The sequence below is a fragment of the Cyprinodon tularosa genome, unplaced genomic scaffold, assembly GCF_016077235.1.
Source record: "Cyprinodon tularosa strain WSP-4 unplaced genomic scaffold, ASM1607723v1 ctg181, whole genome shotgun sequence".
Taxonomy (NCBI): Eukaryota; Metazoa; Chordata; class Actinopteri; order Cyprinodontiformes; family Cyprinodontidae; genus Cyprinodon; species Cyprinodon tularosa.
Genome location: NW_024038614.1, coordinates 49,365 through 76,043, shown reverse-complemented (window position 1 = coordinate 76,043; position 26,679 = coordinate 49,365). Strand labels below are relative to the sequence as shown.

Sequence of the window (26,679 nt, the reverse complement as noted above, 5' to 3'; positions counted from 1 at the left end):
CTGTGATATACGGGGTTGGCACACAGATATACACCAATACAAAAACCTCAGAATAGAAACCTGAGAAAATAATCCTTCAGTATGCAGAGAAAAACTGATAGAAAACCATGTTTATTTGAAGAACATCAGGTAAGTGTTATATGCATCTATACTGATTTGAGAAGTTACACAATAAGATGATTAAATTAGTTATACTGAGAAAATTATTGTGAGTGAACCTTCATTCAAAAATCCGATTTAGAATCAACAACTTTATATTAAAACTATTTCACAACTATACCAGGCTCACTAAGACTTATTCTAGATAAATTCAAGATATTTAATCTATGTTTGTTTGTTGCAAAAATTAACCCATTTTTCTTGCTGCTGCATTGGTGCATTCAGGTTTTTGTTAATTAAGTCATTAGAGATGTAACACTGTGATGCTGGTTTTGACTACTGGGGAGATGGAACTGAGGTTACTGTTGTTCCAGGTAAGAAATTTTAAAATATTACTTAAATGCCGCTTCTCCTACTATTCCCTTTAAAATATTTTGATGCAAAATTTTGATTTTGAGTTTGATTCTATAGTTAGTAATAGTTATAGTATAATTCTAAAACTAACTGTTAAATCATGCAAAATTATGCATTTCAGTTTATTTTTGTTTTACTCTCTGACTGTATTTATTGCTTATTTTGGACCAGATCACAGTGCAGTTAATAATGAGTACTTGTTGACAGCTGGAATCTGTACTAAATGTATATGAATATTGTCTATTTGTCTGATCAAAAACAATTATCTGTCAAAAGTTTTTTTATAGGGGAACAGTATGAAAAAGTAAGGTGAAATTGGGCTAATAAATAATGGGAAGTAGATGGAAAACAAAATAAATTAATATTGAAAAACTAAATGGGCTCATGCCGTTTTGAATCACTAATTATATAGTGTTTTTTTTTTTATATTTTGTATTTATTTAAAAAAAGAAATAGAGATGTCTTAATATTTTATTCTAAAATATCAGTAATAATCAAAGGGATTCTTTAAGGGGAAAAGTGGTGCAGCTGCCTTCGTTGTTTCATTGCTGTTCTTTGAAAAGAGGTTAACTGTAATTTGTGCTCTTTTTGACAATATTTATTAGTAAGTGAAAGTTTTTTTAGTTGAGAAAAAAAACAAAAAACATAAAAACCGAATCAAGTCCATAAGAGTTAGGTGTTAAGCCTTCCTGTAACAGCAACATAATGCATCATCCTCATTTATATTTAAAAAAAAAAATGAATTAAATTAAATTAAAATTGGTTGCACACCAACCTTGGCTTTAGTAGTAATTTATATTGTTGTGTATAATTTCACTGCAACACAACTCAATCATTTCCCTCCAAAACTAGTGAATAAATTTAAGCTATGGGGTGAACTTCTCTGTAAGAGGTAACCTAATAAATTATGGTCCCCTAATCTGAGAATTAGTAAACTTGTCTGCCAACTCTGTGCTATATCTGTTTGCTGGAGTTTGAATATGGACCTGGACTTGGAATGTATTTGTCCTGAAATATTCTGTTCCCCTGACTCTTTAAAATGTACATATTCAGATGTAAAATTCAGCGTACAGCAGATTGGTGAGGAGAATATGCTTGTTTGCATCAAGCACAGGTCCCAGCTGAACCTGTCACCAGTAAAAAAAAAATGTTAATTCAGTTTTGATAGTTAAATTAAAGTTAAGTTACATTGAACATCCTCATACACATTTTTCTTATATTGTGAATTTTCCAAGTAGATGAAACAATCAACTAGATATGCTGACATAGATGGAATACATGCACTTAGGTTTTTTTCTGTAATCATATTATCTAAACTATATTATCATGTTCTGTTTAGGACAAGAAACAACAATGTTTAAGTAAAATGATTAAATAAATCCAGCAGATGCTAGATTTTTTTTTCCAGCTCATATTTGCAACAATTAAGTGGGCTTAGAAAACCTGAAAACTATTTTGTTTTTTCTGACTGAAGCTTTACAGAAAAATACCGTTGTGGAAAACAATAAGCTGTAAAGAAGACCTTTTGTTTGAGACAGCAACAGAAGGAAGAACAGAAATTAGTGGAAGTTGTGATCCAGCTGCTGAAACTAAGGATGTAGAAGAAAGTGAAATATCCGTATTTGCTTTACTTTTGAGAAACAATGTATAGTATAAATCTGATAGCAGAGCTGAAGTGTGAAGATTTTATAACTTCTTAGAGTAGAAGCTTTACTTAATGAGTAACATAAAAAATAGTATATATTTCCCAGAATCAGGTACAACTTAAAAAAAACTGAATAAAACACATTTTATTTTGACAATTTAATTTAATGCCAATTCAAGCTAAACCATTTGGCTTTTGAATACTTTTCAGTTTATGAAAATATTTTAATATTCAGTCAGAGGTATATAGATTTATAAAAAGTCCAGCAGAGACAGAGTTACATAGCTAATAGTTAAAGTATATATAATACGTCGCGTTGGAATTTATTGCAGTAAAAATATTATTTAAGGAAGTGATTAGCTCTAATATTATAAACCTGAGGGGGCTTTTTTTTCATAGGACAATAAAGAAAAAAAGATAATAGATTTAACATGTTTAACCACAGTAAAATGGCTTGGTCTTGAAATTTATGAAGTGAGATCAAGTTGATTCTTTTTGGAAAGACGAGACTGTGTAAAACAAACATCCTCAGTAAAGTCAAAACCTTTATCCATACACACTGTATACAGCATACTGTCGTAAACATTTTTTTTTTACTATTTAGTCAATAATTAACACAAGTGCAGGAATGTCTTATGGACAGAAAATATTAATTTTATTTGGCAACTCATTTCATGTTCAACTGAACATCTCTTTTTCCAAATTAAATCGTGTTGTCTTCTTGCCGTCACAGGCGGCCCTGATGTCCCTCCGACTTTGTCTATTTTGAGTCCCCTGAAGGATTCTCGCTACCCCCCGAAGACAGCAGATGAACTTGGTCCAGATGTCTGTCTGGTCACAGATTTCAGTCCGAAGGGGGACAACATAAATCTGAATGTGAAAGGTGGTCAGGTCAACGTCAGCACAGATAATGCTGTTCTGTCAAACAACACCTACGTGTTTGTTGCCTACAGCAATGAAACCATCCACTCCTGTGACATGAATGGAAAGTTCAGCAACAACGAAGCTGGTAAATAAACTATTAAAGTTCTGTCTATAGTTCTGATTAAACTTTTGATTTCATAGAGATGAAACTGTCACCTGCTTAAACATCTTTCTATGATAAAATCATTTTTTGAACATATTTTTTTTTTCTGCTATTCAGAAAAAGCCCTAAAATATATACAGTAATAATTAGGGTATAAAGCTCATGTTTTCATCACACGTTTCCACAGACATATAAAAAATGTCCATCAGAGTTTGAGCAATTATTATGTGACTGATGTTCTTTCTGTGTCCTAACAGATTATGCATGTAGAAGCATTTATCCAGGTAAAACTGAACACTTTCTATCTCAGTCTGTTTTCATCACTGATCCTTGTATTCAGGTCTTAATGTTTAATCTGGGCTCTGTTTATTTGCCCTCCAGAAAAAGCCAAGCTGAACTTCTACCTGCTGCTGATGAACGGAGTCCGGGTGGTTTTCACCAAAGCTCTGGCCTTCAGCACCGTCCTCACTATCAGAGGTCTGCTCTTCTGAGGACAAAATACCTGGAAAAGAAAGAAAAAAAAGACAGACAAATCTGAGATTCTTCCTCCAAGATGTGTTCATATTTTGATAAGATTTAAAAAATCTAGCTGGCAAACCAACCAATACAAAGATAAATAAAAGCCAATTCATGTAATGAATAAATATTTTTTCACCTCTGTACAGTTTTTTTTTAAGTTCAGAAGAAAAGGCAATTTGTCTCTGAAAAAATATATGGTTCAAACTTTGAATTCAGTAAGTTTCAATTTCATATTTAAAATGTATGAGTTTCAAATCACGTAATAAGGTAAATAAAAAGAATAATAATCAAGACACCTTTAGCTAGATAAACTTACTTAAAATATTTAAATTTATATGCATGTAGTTTGATAGTCATAGATAAGCATTCTGAAGTTTTTTTTATTGTACGGATATGTTTTATTGAGATTTCTTTATTGAAATAGAGTATACAATAGTTTTAAAAAGTCCTCAAAGCTTCTTTAATCATTTAATAGGACATAGAACTTCAGCTCATTCCTTGGTATTACATCCAGCTATGTTGTGTCACGAATTATATATATATATATATATATATATATATATATATATATATATATATATATATATATATATATATATATATATATATATATATATATATATATATATATATATATATATATATATATGTATTTACTATTGTTTTCCTGTCTTTCCCAAGTATTTTGGGCTTTTTTTTTTTCATTTAAATGTTTCATTTATTTTTTATATTTTTAATATCCTCTTTCCATTGAGTTCCAGTCCGTTTTATCTTTTACATTTTATGTTTGGACAGTTGTTGAAAGACAACAAACATGGGCCATTATCTAAGTTTCTGTATTTATAAAGATTTTTTTCCTTTTGTCTGATAATTTTAATGCTTTTATGCACTTTTTAATATGCCTTAACAATATATTTTTTAAAACCAAAATAGCAATTATTGCAGCCATTATTGTATTATTTACTTTGCTAATGTAACGTTTTTTTTAGTATTTGAAAGAGATGATGAAGGAATATTGCAGTTGAAAAGTCACATCTATTTTGTTTAGGACAACGGTTTCTTCAGTTGAAACCATGTTTCTACAGGAAGTTAAGGTTGGAGATGTAAATCTGACTGAAACCAAAAAGCAGCAAAGTTTCACATCAGCAGAGAAGGTTTTGGTTAACCTCAGCCAGCCCTTTCTTCCTTTCACACAAACTTCTTACAAGCTATTGAAGTGTATGTTAAATTACGGTGTGTTTCTAACTATTATAAATCAAATCCTCCTCCAAGTGTTATAAATAAACAAATACAGACATGTTTTTTAAAAGCTTTCTATCTAAGGAAACAGGATGTAATGCATCCAGTCGTTGATTTTGTGGAGATTGGAGAGTCACTTGCACTGTGTCACTGACTTTGAAGCAATTTTTCATGCCATGCATGCATAGAGCAACACAGCAGAGGATTTCTACCTGACAACAGGGAGAATCCTCAAACAGAACCAGGCTCAGTGTTAATGGCCTTCTGCAAAGAAAGACTGGTGGTTTGAAAACACAGTGCTGCCACAAGGGAGAGAGATGGACAGATTAAAGAATGCTTTGAATGTTTAAAAATGTTAATGGCAGACTAACACCATAGGTGGCTTTATCCTGCAAAAAAACATGGATGAGCTCATCTAGAGAAAGAGGCCACATACAAGTTTTCACAGTAAAAACTGAACCAATAAGAGAATTGAGGTACAATTTAACTGAGTAAGAGAAAGTGGTCTTTATGTCACCCAGCAGCATAAGCCTATAGCAGCATAGCTCTGTATAACCTAAGCCACTCTAAATAAAAGCTTCATTTAAAAAAAAAAGAGCTTTGTCTCTTTCGGTAAATGAGGATGGAATACAAAATGCTGTTGTGTGTCTTCAAGTACAATTTGATGTGCAATTTTATCTAGAGCTAATTAGTATAGTATTAAATAACTAGAACTGGGAGTTATAGTTAATTTAAAAGTCATTCAATTTGAGGGTAAACACAATTAAAGATTATTAGGTACATTATTATAACTGTTATTTTAAGTCTTTTATATAAGGTAGGACTCTTGGACTGGCTGTTTAAAATCCAGTTGCCTTCACCAATTAACTTAGACTATGGCTATCAGCAGAGTTATTAATACCCTATCCATTATGTGATATGGGATCATGGCACCAAGGGTTAGTGCTCAGGATTATTGTTTAGGGGCCAGTGTGGGATTGGGCAAAGACTCTCTCATGGAAATTTTGTTGCATCGACTTCTGTCTTCATAATGAATAGGAAAAGGAGGAAGTGATACTGTAATTGGTGCTAATCAAATTCAGAGACTTTTTCCCACACATAAACTGCTCAACGAAATTAATTTGTTTGTTTTTATTATAGTCCTTTATATTATAACTGGTAAGAATGCATATTTTTATTATAACAAAAATAAAAATAATTTTAATGGTTGCATTAAAGGTAAAGTGAAGGATTGCCTTTCCTAGTTTTCAATCATTCTGGTGATATGTTTAAGTGAGGTATATAGCGTAGTGTATATAGTATATTGTGCGTTTTATGTTGTATATAGCATTAGACTCTGTATTTTGTATATCTTTTTATTTTGTCTTTACCATCAACACCAAGTCAAATTTCTTGTTAGTGCAAACCTACTTGGCATTAAACTTGATTCTAATTCTGAACAGGAGAAATTGGTTCCTGCATGCTCTTGAACGCGTTTAATAGATGTTCTATTTTGGGAGCAGGTATAGGGTTATGCATGTGCATTTTTTTAAGTTTTTAAAAACATTGCGAAAATCCTTCACTGTACCTTTAAAAACTGTTTCTGCAGGTACAGATGATCAAACACTGACCAAGTCTGAACCAGTTAAAAGACCAGGAGAATCCCACAGAGTGACCTGCCCATATTAAGGGTTTGGTTGTACTCCACACATACAGGAGCTTGGATCAGGCAGGAATATCCAATAGGACTAGAATAAATTGCATGGATCTACAGCAGTGGTGGCATTGCAGCAGATTCTATTATCAGTCAGTATGAAACCGTTTCACAATCACCAGAGACAACATGAAAGAGAGAGAACAGTCCTGGCTGGGAATTGTATTGAATAGAATATAAATCCATAACATTGTTTGGTATCCCTGGATGAGCATTGAACATAAAATCCTAAGATCTGCCCCTTCGCAGTGTCCTTACCTGTTTTTTTTGCAGACATACATCACTCATCATCAGAAACAACCAATTAGAGCCAGAAAGAATGTTTTAGTAATATCTTTAACACACATCAAAGCACTGCTCAACCACATTTTTTTGGTGAAAAAAGGAATATTTATTTTTTTTTATTAAACATTTTGGAAACTAGTTGGCCTTGTGATCATTTAGAAATTGCAATGTAAGACTTCACAATACAACTGGTATTACAATATACACTGCAATTCAGTATATTGTAATATTGTAAGCACTACAGAGAAATTTAAAATGAAGCTCAAAACATATATACGCTTTACCTTTATATGTACATGTGATGACTGAATATCAAAATAGGTAAAATCAATGAAATTCACTTCATCCATGTCCAATTTATTAAACCTGGAAAGGTGTCAGAGCATACTGCCTTTCAGTGTGATCAGTAAGATTAGAATTTATATTAAAATCTATTCTCCTGTCTCATGGTTATTTGATACATATAGATTATGAAGTGTTATTTCAAGACTTTGTCTAAAGTGATCTCACTGCATGAAAAGTGGGATTTTCGTCAATATGCGGCACTGTAGATTGTCGTGGAACTTCAGGTTAGCGGCAGTTTACGACAATTTGCAGGCTTCGCCGAAAACTCCCGTAAATTGTCAGAAATTGACGTGGACTTTGTTAGGCAGTGTTCCCCCCATGCCTCCCCCCCATGGAATTCTAGGGGAGGCTTTAACATGTAAATGAACATGCTGTGAGCTATACAAATGCAAATCAGGGTTGCAGGGGGGGTTTTACTCCAAGTGACATTTTTCTAAAAGGTAAGAAAATCTCTGATACAAAGAGATCAGGCTTAGTATAGCCTCTTACATTTTAGCTTGAATTGATTTATTTAATTAAAGTATAGAGACCAAAACAGATCTTTAGCTGACAGAGCAATACATTTAGAGCAGTAATTATAAAAAAAAAAAAAACAGCATTTAAGATAAAAAATAAAATGTTGTCTGTCAATATGCTCAATTCACAATAACTTAAGTGGAAAAGTTTCAAGAAATGAGTCTGAGATGATTCACTTTATAACATGGCGCATTATCCTGTTGGAAGTAGCCATCAGAAGATTGGTACACTGTGGTCATAAGGTCCGGCCAGGTCAAGATCCGCAATTGCAATCGCACCAAACAGGAAAAAGAACATCGACAAATTCAGATTCGTCAAATTAAAATATAGCAGCAACAGATCGGTGACTAGAAATTATAGCACAATTCTTATATATATATATATAAAAAAAAAAAAACTAACACCGTTTATTTAAATGATTGGTTCCAAACTATTGGTTATTCACCAACGAGGAAGCAGATTTCTCATCTCCATCAAAATATTTATTTTAAACCGAGGGACTTAAACTTTAATCAAATCCATTCAAAAGAAACTTCTTATTACAGGAATGAAAAGAGATGTTTGGGAGAAGAGAACAAGTTCATTCAAAAAAAGCAGTTTTGAATTATCCTTATCCCCGTTACAAAAATCTACAAAAATATAAATATATATTTGGGCAGAAACTGAACATATGCTGGATGATGGTGGGATTTTTTTAATATGTCATATTAAATTAAGCGCTCACAGGGTTCATACAGGAATGAGTGACTCTAATTTAATGCTATTTGAAATGATTTTAATGCCATCAACAAGAACCATGTACACAAGTTATTAGTGTACATGACAATGAAGGAGCTGCAAGCAGAGTTCCATGACTCCTGTATACGTAAACACACACACACACACACACACACACACATATATACGTATATATATATCCTCTAGCTTTTTCTCCGCCTGGAGCGATATAATATATCTGACGAAATTGTTTTTATAAGCATTTTTTATTAAAGAATTATAAATACTTCGACAAATATATTTAAATAATTTTAGTGCCAATTAAGGCCTTGATTTAAAAAAAATTAATGATTTTTTAATTATTTTTATTGATCTGCGGAAACCCTGGTTCATCTCGCGCATGCGCTCTACGATCTCCAAGAAACTCAGAGCGGAGCTCTGCAGCCACAGTGGAGGATGTATGCTTTGCTTTGTGCAGGCGGTCTGGAGCGTCTGGATTTCGGGGTAAAACTCCTGTTGGACGCGATGGCGACTCTGCATCGAACAAGACGAACTCAAAGAAGAGATGCTAGCGGTAAATATATGTTCGATTACTGCCTGCTAGGCTAAAAGCAGCCTAGCCTAAGCTACGGCTAATAGTAGCCTAGCCTAAGCTACCGCTAACAGTAGCCTTGCAAGAACAAGCTTTATTAAAGTGTATTTTTTGTGATTCACAGGAAGCAGTACGCCGTCTTCACAACTCGGAGACTAACTGCAGGCGCTATGAACCGGAGCAAGGGTAAGATTTAAAGAATATGCTTTCATTCTGCGGTAAAAGGCAATGGATACGGATGGATACCGATCATAGCTGTACATTTTGTTTTCACAGACTACTGTCGCCTCACAATGAGGCGGTGACCTCCTATTTGCTCGGAGCCATATCAGCAAGTCCAGATTTGCACGATGTTGATAAAGACGACATTGTTTGTAAGTGACTTGTTTTAATGTTTTCTCCTTCCTTGTTACTGTGACTTGCGTTTGATTTTTTATTTATACCACTCTCATTTAATTGTTTTCCAGCTGCCTGTAAGACGTATTTTCAGACGGTACGCAGGAGCTTCAGATATACGCTGCCAGCCAACACGCTGCGTGCGGAGGCTATCTGCTCGGAGTCGGGCCAGAAGAAAGAGGGTAAGACTTTATTTGGTGACTATTTTTCAGGTGCATTGATAGATGTGTTGTGTCCATACGCAGTGCGCTGATTCATTGTTTTTTTTTTTTCAGCTGCTGAAAGCGAGGCAGAGTGTGCTAGCAGATGAGGAAGTGGAACTCTGGAAGTCCGCCGTCGTCGCGGTGTCTCTGGATGGATTGTACGGTCGCCGCCATTTCGTAGGCAGGATCTCACTGAACTCTGTGTTAAGCTGCAGTCCCGGTTAGAAGCGATGCCGAAGTACAGAGCCACGCACAGTAGGCGTCTGCACATCGGACCTGCCTCGGAGGGAATGCTGCCAGTTACCTCCAACTCCGAGGAAGCAAACGGACCGTTCACGGAGTTTTAATTTTTAGAAACGCATGTGTTTGGATACGCGTTGTATATAGTTGTGTGTGTGTGTGTGTGTGTTTCAATAAAGCTCTTTCTTTGCATAAACAGCTTCCTGGCAAATGTTAATTTCCTGTATAAATTCATTCATGTCCTTGATGGTAGCATAATAATTGTGTAGTAGTGTAGGATAACATAAATACACAGCATATGAATGAATAAATATATGAATGAATATATATATATATATGTAAATTTATATGTAAATATATATATATGCCAACCAATCACGAGCAACTTTACTTGTTTAAAAAGAAGTGGTTCCGTCCAATACTCAGTAAGAAAATTAAAGCCTGGCGTGGCCACGTGTGGTTTTGCTGCCAATCACGAGCGATTTCACTTGTTTGAGAATAGTGGTTTCAGCCAATACTGAGAAGGTTATTCAAGCCAGACCTGGCCAGCCGCGCGGGTTTGCTGCATTCATATGCTAATTAGAGCCATTAGTACAGCTGATCGCTCTCCACATACGTCATGGTCCGTTTCCGACAATTTGTGGCACGACAAACGCGGACAAGCACGGGTTGCAAATTGTCGGAAACTGACGAAAATCAGGCAGATCTGCGGGAGTTTACGGGGGTTTACGGGGACGGAAATCTCACTTTTCATGCAGTGTCTCTTTTCAGGAAAAATAACCAGAGAGAGAAAGTTTCAAGGTGTAAACACAGTCAAATTGTCTGTCTGAAATTGTCTGAAATAATTTCCCATTCATTCATTCATTCATTCATTCATTCATTCATTCATTCATTCATTCATTCATTCATTCAATTCTGGTTAAATTATAATGTATTCAGATTAATATTTACCTACACACACCTTTAATGTTTGACAGCTACTGCAATCACAGTTGGGAGATGATATTTTAAAAAAAAATTTACAATCCAAAGCATCTTATTTAATAAAATATTCCTATGATATTTGTTTCTTGGCAAGAATCTGTTTTAATATTACCTATATATTTCAATCACTGATATAGGAACCAAAGAGGAAATTAGATGAACCAAAACCTACAAACAAATCAAAGTTTTTTTTTTGTGGTAGGACTTTTTTTTTTTTTTTACCATAACATTAAGATATTGATGGAAAATATGAACCAAATCAAATGGATACTTAAAGCTATTTGCCAGTGCAACATTATTTTACATACAGTAGTTTGTTTAAGAAAGGTTATCTTGCTGTATTTGTGTAGCTTTTGCTTAACATAAGGACCCCATTATTGTTTGCATGGGGTTTTCTGACAAAGGCCAGTTCTATCTGCACCACTTAATGCTTTTTGCATAATTCAACTTTTAACAATGAATAATATCTAATATTTTTAATATCTTTAATGTAAGGAAATAAATGTAAAAGTCTAAATGAAAAAATAGACAAATTCTCCAATAATGTACTTAAGTACTGTAACAAAGTAAATATGCTTAGTTATACACACCTATACACTTCCATGAAAAGCAAGGTAATAGTGTTTTTGGTCTCTTTAATTTATGCAAATGTTATGCTAATTCACCACGTTTCTCCATCATTCAGCTATAAAAAAGCTCTTCAGATGGTGTTTTCTGCCATAGACCATGTTCCGTCTCACTCTACTGCAGCTGCTGTTGGCAGCAGGATGTAAGTCTTTTGATTTGTTTAAATAGCTCATGGTTGTTGCAGACTAACTGATAAATTAAAATGTCTTTCTTTTTCCCAACAGATGTAATGTCTGAACAGCTGACCCAGTCAGCCTCTTTAACTTTGCAGCAAGGCCAGCAACTAACCATCAGCTGTCAGGTTTCTTATTCTGTGGGTAGCCATCATACTCATTGGATCAGGCAGCCACCAGGGAAAGGGTTGGAGTGGATTGGAGGGGCTCGTGTTGGATATAACCCCTACCAGAAAGATTCTCTAAAAAGCAAGTTCAGTTACAAATTAGACTCTTCCAGCAACACTGTTACTCTGAATGGCCAGAATATGCAGCCTGAAGATTCTGCTGTGTACTATTGTGCCAGGCAGTCACACTGATATAAAACATTAGCGCAGCTGTACAAAAAACCCTCAGAGCATAAGCATATAAACCATGAACCCAGCAGAGGTGGAGCTCTCACCACACTTGTAAATTTAGACTTGCTGGTAATCAAAAGTCATCTTGTAAATATCCACAGAAATGGCAGGAAAATATGACAAACTTTGTTTTTGGAGATCACTGCAATGCATATTAGAGAGTGAAAGCCCCGGATGACCAGACCATGCAATGCCATGTCATGCAATACATAAACCAGCAGAGAAAAAATAAGATAGCAACAATTACAATGTAGGGGTTTCTAAAAAAAGCACCGAGGCTAAAAAACAACTCACAGTAACTTAAATACTGCGGAATAAAAGGTTAATAAAGGGCTTCCTGTTTATGTCACTGGGTGGAAACAGAATATTTTCAAGAACTATATAGATATCCAATTACTGATTCCCAAACTAAAAAGGGACGCTATGTTTACAAAGAAATAATACCCTGTAGCAATAAGTAAAAAGAAAAAAAAGAAGAGATCCGAGTAGGTGTTTAGATATTTCTTACAACTGTAGTATTAGTAATTAGAGAAAAAGAAGTTTTGCGCCATGCAAAAGTTCTAAGAATGTTTAATGCATTAATCTTGGTTAAGCTGCCTGAATTTGACCTATTTTGTTACAGCTATCTTCCCAAAGATTCAAAAGGTTTCACATGTCATAGAGTTTTATCTTTTTCTCTATCATCCCATGCATTAACTTTGCAAATGAGAACTTAATAAATAGTAGCAGGAGTTGCCTCAGATGCAAGCAGCTGTAGGCTGAGATAGAACATAGGAGGCTTGAAGTAATTGGAGGAGACCAGAATTGGAGGATTGGAGGTTAACTTTAGGTGGAGCTATCATGATCTGCCCTGATAGCTCACCTTAATTGTTCATTTCAATCACCTGCCTACATCTCATCTCATCCACCTGCTGATTCAGCTTTATATTCGGCTCAGCCCAGCTATCGCGGCCAGATCATTGTTTCTTTTATGCCTGTTAGTTTGTCTGTTTTTTAATTTAGTTTATTCCATGGTTCCTGTCTTTGTTCCTGGCGGCCATTTAACCGGTTTAACATTTAACTGGTAAATTGCAGCAAGACTCTGCTCTCTGAAATAAGCTGTTTCAACAGCTTATGGCTTGGTGCCTCAAGCTTACAGGCAGAGGTTTTTTAACTGAGAGAAAACAGGTAACCAGACTCATTCATTCATTCATTCATTCATTCATTCATTCATTCATTCATTCATTCATTCATTCATTCCTTCATTCATTCATTCATTCATTCATTCAGTCAGTCAGTCAGTCATTCAGTCATTCATTCATTCATCAGGGAGCAGGGAAGTCTTTTCCTGGTCACATTGCTGTATACATCAGTTAAGACTATTTCCCAGGCATCTAGGCTGGCAGATGAGTATGTGCTTACAGTAGACACAGGGGGGCCATGAGTTCCACTTCTGGGAGGATTAAGGTTAATGGAGAGCAAGGAAATTTAATCTGGAAGGTTATATGAAGTGTCAGGATGTTGTGGGCATGGATTAGCACGTTACCCATGAGTTGAAGTACTGTAGCATGATGATATCTATTATAGGTCAACTATTCAAACATACAGAAAACGTAACATGACAATCTTGTTAGGCAGGTATCCGTGGCACCTGTTCTAGCTTTAAAGCCCTTCCCTGGTGACAACCCGGCAAACCATCCAGGTAACAATTAAAACAAGTGTATTTGTCATACCCTTTCCTACTATTCTCTGCCCCCAGAGGCCTGAAGAATAGTTAAATTAGAGCTCTTAGATTAAATTGGAAAAAAAAAAAAAAAAAAAAATATATATATATATATATATATATATATATATATATATATATATATATATATATATATATATATAAAAAATAAATGTATCTCAAAGATGTTATTGCATCTGATAAACTTCATTTTGACTCATGACTTTTTTATTGCAAATACAGTCAATAAGTTACTTCTGAATGTTAAACATTATACATAAGGACCAGGGGTGTAATTCACACCCATCATGACGATTCGATTCAGTATCGATTTCCTGACCCAGCGATTTGATTATTTTCGATACTCAGGAATACACCACGATACGATTCGATTCGATTAATTGGTTCAAATGTTTTTATTTATTTATTTTTTTTTTACACCTTACAGGCTAGACAATGTTTTAAAATAAATCAATGGAAGCTGCAGTAACGTTGTGCTTTTTTTTTTTTTTTTTTAGAAACAACAGCAAATAACAGAAGTAGAAAAGTTTACTCCGCATATTCCTATTAAAACCTCATTCACTGAAAAATAATAATACCCCTGCGTTATAGATTCTGAAAGGCCTTGCATAAAAAAAATACTGCACAAAATCAGTGTAATGAGTGCAATGCAATACCTTGGCTCCAGACGTCCCCGCCCCCTCCACGGACGCTCCGCTGCACCTCTCCCAAATTGTAGCTGACCGCAGACAGGAGGCCGGTTTGTTTTGTTTTTATGATCGAAATTGCGGAAAACACCTCGTGAAGTTTGACCCGCTAGAAGAGCGAGGTGCGCGAGAACTCTGGGACCCTTATTCCACCTGGATCTCCGCTCTTTTTAGCCCTCATGTCCCTCCGTTGTCGGACAAACTCGCCCCCACTTCCTCACCGCCTCGACCGTACCTAGACCCACAGTGTGTAGCACAAACCAAGCTTCCATTTAGAGCATAAATAAAAAAAATTCTGTGTCAAGCCTACTGCAACACACTGCTGCAAGAGTTCACGACCATAGATTAGGGTAGGAATGTAAATCGAATGGTAAATAGAGAGCTCTGATTTTTGGCTCAGCTCTGTCTTTACCATAACAGACCGGTACAGCGCACGCTTTACAGCAGAAGCCACTCCAATCCGCCAGTCAATCTCCCGTTCCATCTTCCCCTCATTTGTGAACAAGACCCCAAGATACTTAAAATCCTCCACTAGGGGCAGTGCATCCTCCCCAACCTGGGGAAGTCACTCTACCCTTTTCCGGCTCAAGACCATGGTCTCGGATTTGTAGGCACTGATCTTCATCCCGGCCGCTTCACACTCGGCTGCGAACCACTCCAGTGAGAGCTGTAGGTCACTCCCTGATGAAGCAAATAGAACCACATCATCTGCAATGGTGGAAAATGTTTTTCTCATTTTAGTAAAATAAGAAGCACCAAAAACAACGTTGTGCACATTTGTGGGCTGGGCTGTTTGATCCTCCCTCTAATGCAAATCAGTTCTGTCTTTAAGGTATTTCTGTCCCCCAGAATTATTGTTTCATTTGCAGATAGGACTATTGTGTTAGGATAATGAACAAAATCAGTCTTTTGTTGCTTGTTATCTCTCTGTCATGTAAGATATTCTACTTGTTTAGTTTATTGACCCACCATTGTAGTTAAATTGTATAATAAACTGCACATTATTTTCTTTATTCCAGGTTGTACAGGTCAGAGTATGGAATCCATTCCTTCCAGTCCAGTGGTGAAAAAGCCTGGAGAGACTTTGAGTTTGTCCTGCAGAGGTTCTGGGTTCACCTTCGGTTCTTTTGGCATGAGCTGGGTCAAACAACCTGCAGGAAAAGCACTTGAATGGATGGGATATATATATACAGATGGATGCAACACAGATTATTCCAGTACTTTTCAAGGTAGAATAGAGATCACCAGAGACAACAGCAACAGCATGTTGTATCTGAAACTGTCCAATTTAGGACCAGAAGATTCTGCTTTGTATTACTGTGCCAGAAAAGCACAGTGATCAAAGTGGGTGGATAGGCTGAACAAAAACTCAACAGGAACTGTTCAGACATTAAACACATAGTGGCAGTGTGGACAAGGAACAGAATCATCCTCACTCAATGGAATATAAAGTTACTTTACTCTTTGCCCTTATTTTTTCCTCAGATAGAAAACTTTTGATCAATCTGAAAAAAATCTGGTTGGGTGGTCTTTGTGGATTACCTCAAGGGGGCACGTGTTGTGGATTGGTGTTCTATAAATAAACTTAATTGAATAAAAGTTTTGTAATGCACCTTTTCTCTGTGTGTATATATATATTAGATATATATATATATATATATATATATATATATATATATATATATATATATATATATATGATATATTCAATCTAATACCATGTGGTGTTAGGTTCAAACTTTTCAGCCTTCCTTAATTATTTGCACATTAGTTTATGTTTATGTTAAAGTTTTAGCTTTTACTTATCTGTCAGCAAACTCTTCCTGTAGTAGCTACCTCTACTGTTTGTCTAGGTTACACTTGTGTGCTAAAAATCACCGTCTTTCATTAAAAATGTTCTGCATGCAAAAAAAGAAGAATCTCTTGTTTATATTTCTTTCTATAACATGTTTATGAACTGTGTCTTACAACATATTTATGTACAGATTGTACATGGACATTTTTGGAATGGACCGATAATTCACTTTGAAGTGGACTGAAAAAATGGTAACCAGTGGAATATTGAAGAGCAGATTTAGTGAACCTTAAATATGAAATATTAATGACATTATTGTTATTAAAAATTCTGTTGATTATCTTGTTTCTTTTTTAAGAAATTAAAATACCAAAAAAAATCTTTATTTAATTTTGGTTAAATAAGAATTTTAAACCATAGAGCTTGAAAAACCAATATAGTAAATCTTGTTTTTTATATATATATTTAATGCTAAAATGATAAACATATCGGAATAAGTAAATCAACTTCATTAACTGTTGTGTTTCTTTTATTTTTGCTTTCACCTTCCCATCTGAGGGTGGAGTAGGTTTTAGTACTAAGGTTTTTTACTGTGATATACTGGGGTGGCACACAGATATACACCAATACAAAAACCTCAGAATAGAAACCTGAGAAAATAATCCTTCAGTATGCAGAGAAAAACTGATAGAAAACTATGTTTATTTGAAGAACATCAGGTAAGTGTTATATGCATCTATATTGATTTGAGAAGTTACACAATAAGATGATTAAATTAGTTATACTGAGAAAATGATTCTGAGTGAACCTTCATTCAAAAATCCGATTTAGAATCAACAACTTTATATTAAAACTATTTCACAACTATACCAGGCTCACTAAGACTTATTCTAGATAAATTCAAGATATTTAATCTATGTTTGTTTGTTACACAAATGATAAAATTTTTCTTGCTGCTGCTTTGGTGTTTTCAGGTTTTTGTTAATGAAGTCATTAGAGATGTAACACTGTGATGGTGCTTTTGACTACTGGGGAGATGGAACTAAGGTTACTGTTGTTCCAGGTAAGAAAATAAAATATATTATTTAAATGCCGCTTCTCCTGCTTTTCCTTTAAAATATTTTTATGCAAAATTTGGATTTATAGTTGATTCTATAGTTAGTTATGGTTATAGTATAATGCTAAAACTAACTGTTAAAATAAAAAAAAACTCATAAAATGCGGCATCATGCAATATAATAAATTTCTTTTTATTTTAGTTTTACTCTCAGACTGTATTTATTGCTTAGTTTGGACCAGATCACAGTGCAGCGAATAATGAAAACTTGTTGACAGCTGGAATCTGTACTAAATGTATATGAATATTGTTTTGTCTGATCAAAACAAAACATTATCTGTCAAAAGTTTTTTAAAGCATAACAGTGTGAAAAAGTAAGTTTAAATTGAGCTAATAAATAATGGGAAGTAGATGGAAAATATATATTAATACTGAATAACTAAATGGGCTCATGCCGATTTGAATCACTAATGATATAGTGGGTATTTCATTTTTCATTACCTCCTGTCACCAGTAAAATAAAACGTTAATTCAGTTTTAATAGTTAAATTAAATGTAAGTTAAATTGAACATTTTCATACACATTTTTCTTATATTGTGAATTTTCCAATTAGATGAAACAATAAACAATATACGCTAACATAGATGGAATACATGCACTTAGTTTTTTGTTTTTTTTGTAATCATAGCATCTAAACTATATTATCATGTTCTGGTTGAGACAAGAAACAACAATGTTAAAGTAAAATGATTAAATAAATCCAGCAGATGCTAGATTTTTTTTCAGCTCATATTTGCAACAATGAAGTGGGCTTAGAAAACTGAAAACTGTTGTTTTCTTTTTCTGACTGAAGCCTTACAGAAAAATACTGTTATGGAAAACAATAAGGTGTAAATAAGTTTTTTTGTTTGAGACAGCAACAGAAGGAAGAACAGAAATTAGTGGAAGTTGTGATCCAGCTGCTGAAACTAAGGGTGTAGAAGAAAGTGAAATGTCCGTATTTGCTTTACTTTTGAGAAACAATGTATAGTATAAATCTGATAGCACAGCTGAAGTGTGAAGATTTTATAACTTCTTAGAGTAGAAGCTTTACTTAATGAGTAACATAAAAAATAGTATATATTTCCCAAAATCAGATACAACTTTAAAAAAAACTGAATAAAACACATTTTATTTTGACAATTTAATTTAATGCCAATTCATGCTAAACCATTTGGCTTTTGAATACTTTTCAGTTTATGAAAATGTTTGTAATATTCAAAACTTAGAGGAAGTGTATGAATATTAAACTCAGAGGTATATAGATGTATAAAAAGTCCAGCAGAGACAGAGTTACATAGCTAATAGTTAAAGTATATATAATGCGTCGCATTGGAATTTATTGCAGTAAAAATATTATTTAATGAAGTGATTAGCTCTATCATAAACCTGAGGGTGCATTTTTATAGGACAATAAAGAAAAAAAGATATTAGATTTAACATGTTTAACCACAGTAAAATGGCTTGGTCTTGAATATTCTGCATTTTGCATACCTCTCAATTTATGAAGTGAGATCAAGTTTATTTTTTTTTTTGGAAAGATGAGACTGTGTAAAACAAACATCCTCAGTAAAGTCAACCTTTATCCGTACAACCTGTATACAGTATACTGTCATAAACATTTTTTTTTACTATTTCAAAATTATTTAGTCAATAATTAACAAAAATGCTGGAATGTCTTATGGACAGAAAATATTAATTTTATTTGGCAACTCATTTCCTGTTCAACTGAACATCTCTTTTTCCAAATTAAATCTTGTTGTCTTCTTGCCGTCACAGGCGGCCCTGATGTCCCTCCGACTTTGTCTATTTTGAGTCCCCTGAAGGATTCTCGCTACCCCCCGAAGACAGCAGATGAACTTGGTCCAGATGTCTGTCTGGTCACAGATTTCCGTCCGAAGGGGGACGACGTAAATCTGAATGTGAAAGGTGGTCAGGTCAACGTCAGCACAGATAATGCTGTTCTGTCAAACAACACCTACGTGTTTGTTGCCTACAGCAATGAAACCATCCACTCCTGTGACATGAACGGAAAGTTCAGCAACAACGAAGCTGGTAACAAACTATTAAAGTTCTGTCTTTAGTTCTGATTAAACTTTTGATTTCATAGAGATGAAACTGTCACCTGCTTAAAAATCTTTCTATGATAAAATAATTTTTTGAACATAATTTTTTTTTCCTGCTATTCAGAAAAAGCCCTAAAATATATACAGTAATAATTAGGGTATAAAGCTCATGTTTTCATCACACGTTTCCACAGACATATCAGCAAAAAGTCCATCAGAGTTTGAGCAATTATTATGTGACTGATGTTCTTTCTGTGTCCTAACAGATTATGCATGTAGAAGCATTTATCCAGGTAAAACTGAACACTTTCTATCTCAGTCTGTTTTCATCACTGATCCTTGTATTCAGGTCTTAATGTTTAGTCTGAGCTCTGTTTATTTGCACTCCAGAAAAAGCCAAGCTGAACTTCTACCTGCTGCTGATGAACGGAGTCCGGGTGGTTTTCACCAAAGCTCTGGCCTTCAGCACCGTCCTCACTATCAGAGGTCTGCTCTTCTGAGGATCAAAAAGAGACAGATTTCAAATCTGAGATTCTTCCTCCAAGATGTGTTTATATTTTGATAAGATTTAAAAATCTTGCAGGCAAACCAACCAATACAAAGATAAATAAAGGCCAATTCATGTAATGAATTTTTTCACCTCTGTACAGAAATACATTTTATTTGGTTTATGTATATTATGCAATTTGTCTCTGAAAAAATATATGGTTCAATCTTTGAATTCAGTAAGTTTCAATTTCATATTAAAAATGTTTGTGTCTCAATTTACGTAATAAAATTTAATAAAATAAATAATAATCAAGACACCTTTGCAAGATAAACTCATTTTAAATATTTAAATTTATATGCATGTAGTTTAATAGTCATAGACAACCATTCTGAAGATTTTTATTTTACGGATATACCTTTTTGAGATTTGTTTATGGAAATAGTATATACAATAGTTTTGAAAAGTCCTCAAAGCCTCTTTACTCATTCATATATATCAATACAATCTTTATAAATACAGAAACTTAGCTAAAGTTTCTGTATATATATATATATATATATATATATATATATATATATATATATAGATATATATATATATATATATATATATATATATATATATATATATATATATATATATATATATATATATATATATATATATATATATATATATATATATGTAGTTATTTGATGTCTTTCGCAAGCATTTTCAGCTTTTTTCATTTAAATTTTTCATTTATTTTAAATATTAAAATAACTTTGAGTTTTACCTTTTCAGAGCAGTGGTATGGTGTGCACTCTTCCCATTGAGTTCCACTCCATTTTATCTTTTACCTTTTACGGTTGGACAGTTGTTGAAAGACAACTAAAATGGGCCTTTAGCTAAGTTTCTGTATTTATAAAGATTGTTTTCTTTTGTCTGATAATTTTAATGCTTTTATGCACTTTTTAATATGCCTTAACAATATGTTTTTTAAAACTAAATTAATGTCCTGCAGCCATTATTGTATTATTTACTTTGCTAATGTAAAGGATTTTGTTTTAGTATTTGAAAGAGATGATGAAGGGATATTGCAGATGAAAAGTCACATCTAATTTCTTTAGCACAACGGTTTCATCAGTTGAAACCATGTTTCTACAGGAAGTTAAGGTTGGAGATGTAAATCTGACTGAAACCAAAAAGCAGCAAAGTTTCACATCAGCAGAGAAGGTTTTGGTTAACCTCAGCCAGCCCTTTCTTCCTTTCACACAAACTTTTTCAAGCTATTGAACTGTATGTTAAATTACGGTGTGTTTCTAAGTATTATAAATAAAATATTACAGACATGTTTGTTAAAAGCTTTATGTCTAAGGAAACATGATGTATTACATCCAGTCATTGATTTTGTGGAGTTTGGAGAGTCACTTGCATTGTGTCACTGACTTTGAAGCAATTCTTCACACCATGCATGCATAGAGCAACAAAGGAGAGGATTTCTACCCGACAATCCTTAACAATCCTTACCCAGAATCCTTAAACAGAACCAGGCTCAGCGTTAATGGCCTTCTGCAAAGAAAGACTGGTGGTTTGAAAAGACAGAGCTGCCACAAGGGAGAGAGAGGGACAGATTAAAGAATGCTTTGAATGTTTAAACAAGTTAATGGCAGACTAACTCCATAGGTGGCTTTATCCTGCAAAAAAACACAGTTGAGCAGATGAGCTAATCTAGAGAAAGAAAGAGGCCACATACAAGATTTCACAGTAAAAACTGAACCAATAAGAGAATTGAGGTCCAATTTAACTGAGTGAGGGAAAGTGGTCTTTATGTCACCCGGCAGCCTACTGTAATATAAAATATAAAAAGAGTTTATTTTATATTTACTTTCATTCGCTATAAACGCAAGTCATATTATTTCATGTCTAAATAAAATGTTTCTATTTCCAAAAACTTTCTTAGATCACTTTTACTGGATGTTTACTTTTATATTTTGTTGGATAGAGATATTTGAACCTTCATTCTAAAGGTCCATTTTAGAGAGATGAACTAGATTTGTGGGTTTTATTTAGCCACTTAAGGTAAATACAACATGATAGAACTTTTTTGTTTTTTTTAGGCATTTAGAAAGAAAAAAGATGATCTTTGCAATTATAATGGAAACAATGGAAGTTTGCTAAGCAAGCCTTATGTAACATCTGATTTTAAGATGTGTTGAAAGGAGGATTTTATGCAAAACAAGCAGGTAACACCCATATTTCTACAGTTGATTTAACTGGGTCCGGCAGAAAGCATACAGGTGATCAAATAATGACTTCAGGTCAGGACTGCTTATCACTATGTGCTCTGTAGGTGAAAAATTTAAAATTTTATCAAATGGTTAATTTCTTACACCTATATTTAATGTGAGTGCTTGTCAAAACTCTTTGAGACTCAGACCAGTATCTAAAAACTTCTACAAACTAACCTGTACAGGTTCTGGATTCACATTCAGCAACTTCTTTATGCACTGGGTCCAAGAGGCTCCTGGGAAGGGACTGGAATGGGTGGCCACTATTGATCATCTCCTGACACAACAAAAGACGGCAGGTGTATCTGCAGATGAACAGTCTGAAGACAGAAGATTCTGCTGTTTCTTACTGTGCTAGAGGGCCCCCAGTGATTCCATCTGGTTCAACAGGACAAAAACCCACAAGGTTGAAGTGTTGTGATAAAGACAAAAAGATTTTTGCCCGCTATGGGGCTGATCTTTACTGATTCCAAATAAGAGGTACTACTGGAATAAGTGGGTGATTTGTGAGGAATTGAGAAAGATTGCTGCGCAAACTGATTTGGTTCTACCCATTAAAAGGAGCATGTTCTAAAGGCAGGTTGAGAGTGGCCTTAAAATAAAGATGAGATTCAAAGACATCGAAATAGAGAAAAATATATACATCGAAAAAATAATAATGATAATACTAATTATAATATTTTAATTGTGTTTTTTCTTAAAGCACTACAAACATGACTGGGCCTCGTGTATGGTCATGTTTAATTAAATAGAAGGACAAAAAGAGATGTGTTAGAAACACGACTCTAATATTACCATGGTATCATGTCAAAAGTACTCTTTTTCACAAGAGACAGGACATTTCCCATTTATTTTTATCAGACACTGACTGATTATAAACCAGCTGATCTTGACAATCCTACAGACTGTTAGGAGACAAAGAAAAAATAAACAAACCGGTTTATCTCCCAATAAATAGCTCAACAAATCAGGATCATGTTGTTTGTTACTGTGCCTTAGGCCCATATTACCAGAGAAAATAGAAACACGTTGTAAAACCTCCTCACTGATTCAAGACTTTTGACAACAGGGCACCACAAGAGCACCACGAGACCACTGAAGCAATGCCAAAAAAAGTTAATTTCTATAAAATGTTATCTGAACGGTTCAAACACAACCAACCTAATTGGGGTAATACTTCTCTAAATTACTGTTTACATAAACTAATCATCAGCATTTACACAATAAAATTTGCATCCATTTTATCCAATGTTCCGTTGCCCAGCGTAATATTAGAATTGATCTGCTTTGCAGAATGAAATACATTATAAAGGATATGACTGTGAGCCTTAATTTAATGTAATAAATTTAAATAAAATGTAATCATCGAAAAGTGAAGTTTCTGACTAAAATAGTCCACAATTGAAGTATTAATTCCACCTTTAGACAGCCTCTTTATGACATGTCTCTTCTTTGATGCATATCGGAAGAAATCGCTGTGACTTCAGTTAGAACAAATATGATGTTTTTGTCTCTGTTTCCCTGAAAGGATTAAAAATTCCTTTGGGATCCAAAATATTAAAAAACATAAAACACATCTTAAAATAGTATATAGTTTTATAATATAAAATCTGTCACTAATTAAATCTTGCCTAATGATTATTTCTGAATATTCAAACGTATCTAAATCAGAAGCAGCTGTGGTTTTATTTTGAGGAGGAGTTCATGTAACACATGTTTCTTCCTGCTCTATTTATTGGCAGAAGAAAACAGCAAAGACACAATTAAACATGTTGTGCTGTAGGACAGGACTACTGCTGATCACCATCTGCTGGGCAGGTAAATATATAAATGTATCTTTACTAAACCTTTCTTATAAATCAGTCATTTCTCACATTTTTGCTTTTTGCAGGTGTTTCTGGACAGACTCTGACTGAGTCTGAACCAGTAGTTAAAAAACCTGGAGAATCCCACAGACTGACCTGTACAGGCTCTGGATTTACATTCAGCAGCTATCCCATGAACTGGGTCAGACAGGCTCCTGGAAAAGGCCTGGAATGGATTGCTTTTGTGCACACTGGAAGTTCTCATTTCTTTTACTCCCAGTCTGTTCAAGGCAGATTCACCATCTCAAGAGATGACTCTAGCAGTAAAGTCTATCTGCAGATGAACAATCTGAAGACTGAGGACACAGCAGTGTATTACTGTGCCCGAAGAGACACACTGCAAGATATAAATAGGGGAGTCATACAAAAACTACTTCCTTTATTTCTTACCACTACTGTTGATGTTGCAGTTTTTTTCTCTCTCAATAGGTCTTTGAGAATTTGGAAGAATTCATACAAAAATTTAAAAAGTTTAGTATTTACAAAAAGAGGAGCTAAAAAGATTAAAGATAAATTCAATTCTGGTCAGAAAAATGTATTCAAGTAATAATAACCTATACACACCTTCAATTTTGTCTAGGTATTGCATGCACTTACTGTTGGGAGATTATATTATTTCTAAAGGCCAAGAGATGTTCACAATACAAAGCATCTGATTTAACAAAGCATTGCTATTAAATGTTCTTAAGGAGCTCTGCCATGCTTTCTTTATTACTATTTATAAATATGCAAATATTCAATCAAAGACATATCACAGACATACAGACTGATTGATTGATTGATTGATTGATTGATTGATTGATTGATTGATTGATTGATTGATTGATTGATTGATTGATTGATTGATTGATTGATTGATTGATTAATTGATTGATTGATTGATTGATTGATTGATTGATTGATTGATTCAGGGACTACAGCCCATTGAGAAATAGTTGGTTGAAAAGACATTGAAAAGACAACATGATTTGGAGAAAGGTCAATACAGCTGCTTGTTTTCAGGATCTTGTCCAGTTGGTCATGATCCTGATCTATCAATCTCCCACTCCATCCCCCCCTCACTCATGACCTGAAGATACTTGAGCTCCTCCTCTTGGGGCAGGAACTCTTATTAGACCTGAAACCACCTTTTTTTTTGTTGGGGGGGTGGGGGGGGGGGGGTTGTTTGTTGATAACCATGGACTTAGAGGCAAGCCAGCAGAACCACCTCATGTAAAAAAAAATCAGGGACAAATATACTGGTTCCAAATTAGGCTACCTTTCTGCCCTTGGCGTTCCCTAGAAATCCTGTCCATAAAGGTTATGAACAGGACAGCCTGCAGAGGGTAGCCATGTTGGAGACCAGGATTCACTGGGAACTGGTCCTACTTGATAGCAGCAATGCAGATTAAACGCCTGCTCCACTTTTACAGAGACTGGATGGCCCCTAGTAAAGGGCCCCACTACTACAGTACATACTCCTGGGGCGGCCCCACAAGGCACCACAAAGGACAAATGCTTTCATCAAGTACACAAAACACATTTAGTTCAGTTGAGCAAACTCCAATTGAACCCTTGAGTACCCTGCAGAAGGTGTAGAGCAGGTTAGTTGTTCAGAGGCGTGGACGAAAAACCACACTCCTCCTATTAAAGCCGAGGGTCGACGATAAGTTGGATTGTCCTCAAGGCAGATCTTATCCACCCCTGGGCCTTACCGCCAGGGATCTCTTTGACCATCTAGTTGACTTCAGCATGGTTGATGAACGAAAACAGTCCTAAACACTCTGATTCTTCTTCCACTACAGAGGACATGTCAGTCTGGTTGAGGAGATCCTTAGATTATCCCCTACACCAGGGCCTACACCATCTGACAATTGCCTCCTTCAGGGTCAGTAGGTACCCACTTCAACTAAAAACAGTGTTAGCAAAGCAATTTGAATCTATTTTTTGTTTGCAATGTCTGGAATGACTGATAATTTACACAGGCAGGATCTTTCTATAAGACCTATTTCCTATTTATATTTTTTAGGTGGCCATCATATTTTTATTGCCCAGTCAGAAAAAAACAAAAAAAAAAATATTCATTTTTAATATTTAAGTTTTGACAGGGAGAGGATGGCTTAAGCCTTTTTAAGACCACCTTGACATGTGAGCAAAGACTGAACCTCGGTTATATCAGACAGCTCCCTTCTTTATGTGTAAGCCCATTTATAACCTCTAGAGGGCAGAATGATAAAGCTAATTCTCCTCTGTGTTTTGTTAGGTCATAAATGAGATAAAATTACTTAAAGGGATAGTTCGGTATTTTTGACATGAATCTGTATGGCATCCCGATCACCAGCGGCATGCAATCACACTGACTTACCCCTGGCAGCGTCCTGTGAGCAGAGTTATCGTCCAGTTTTGGTCAAGCCGAAAGTAGTCCGGCAGGTTTTTAGGAACAGCGAAATAAAACTTTTCTCTTCCCAAAACATTATGTGTCAAAAGAGTGATATTTACGCATCCCAAAAACATTGTAGTGGAAAAAGTCACACGTCGTTATCAATTGGTCCTATTTTCTCTCTGTTCGTATCAGTGCGCGCCGTCATTCAGACAG

At 34.7% G+C, this 26,679-nt stretch overlaps 2 long non-coding RNA genes and 1 gene segment (V, D, J or C); all 3 read left to right on the top strand.

Annotated features, from left to right (window-relative positions):
- Window positions 1-3,695, top strand: LOC119781770. Of its 2 annotated transcripts, XR_005280603.1 has the most exons (5): window positions 38-129; window positions 385-473; window positions 2,892-3,167; window positions 3,443-3,469; window positions 3,567-3,695. It is a non-coding gene; the product is annotated as an uncharacterized LOC119781770 (long non-coding RNA). The 2 variants fall into 2 exon arrangements; XR_005280604.1 differs by lacking the exon at window positions 385-473 and having other exon boundaries at window positions 1-129.
- A 7,945-nt stretch (window positions 3,696-11,640) lies between these two features.
- Window positions 11,641-12,073, top strand: LOC119781703. The segment is given in 2 exon segments: window positions 11,641-11,683; window positions 11,766-12,073. Coding segments are annotated over 2 exon segments (351 nt in total).
- A 4,856-nt stretch (window positions 12,074-16,929) lies between these two features.
- Window positions 16,930-20,264, top strand: LOC119781690. The gene is made up of 5 exons (XR_005280601.1): window positions 16,930-17,035; window positions 17,291-17,379; window positions 19,193-19,468; window positions 19,746-19,772; window positions 19,870-20,264. It is a non-coding gene; the product is annotated as an uncharacterized LOC119781690 (long non-coding RNA).
- The last annotated feature ends 6,415 nt before the right edge of the window (window positions 20,265-26,679 follow it).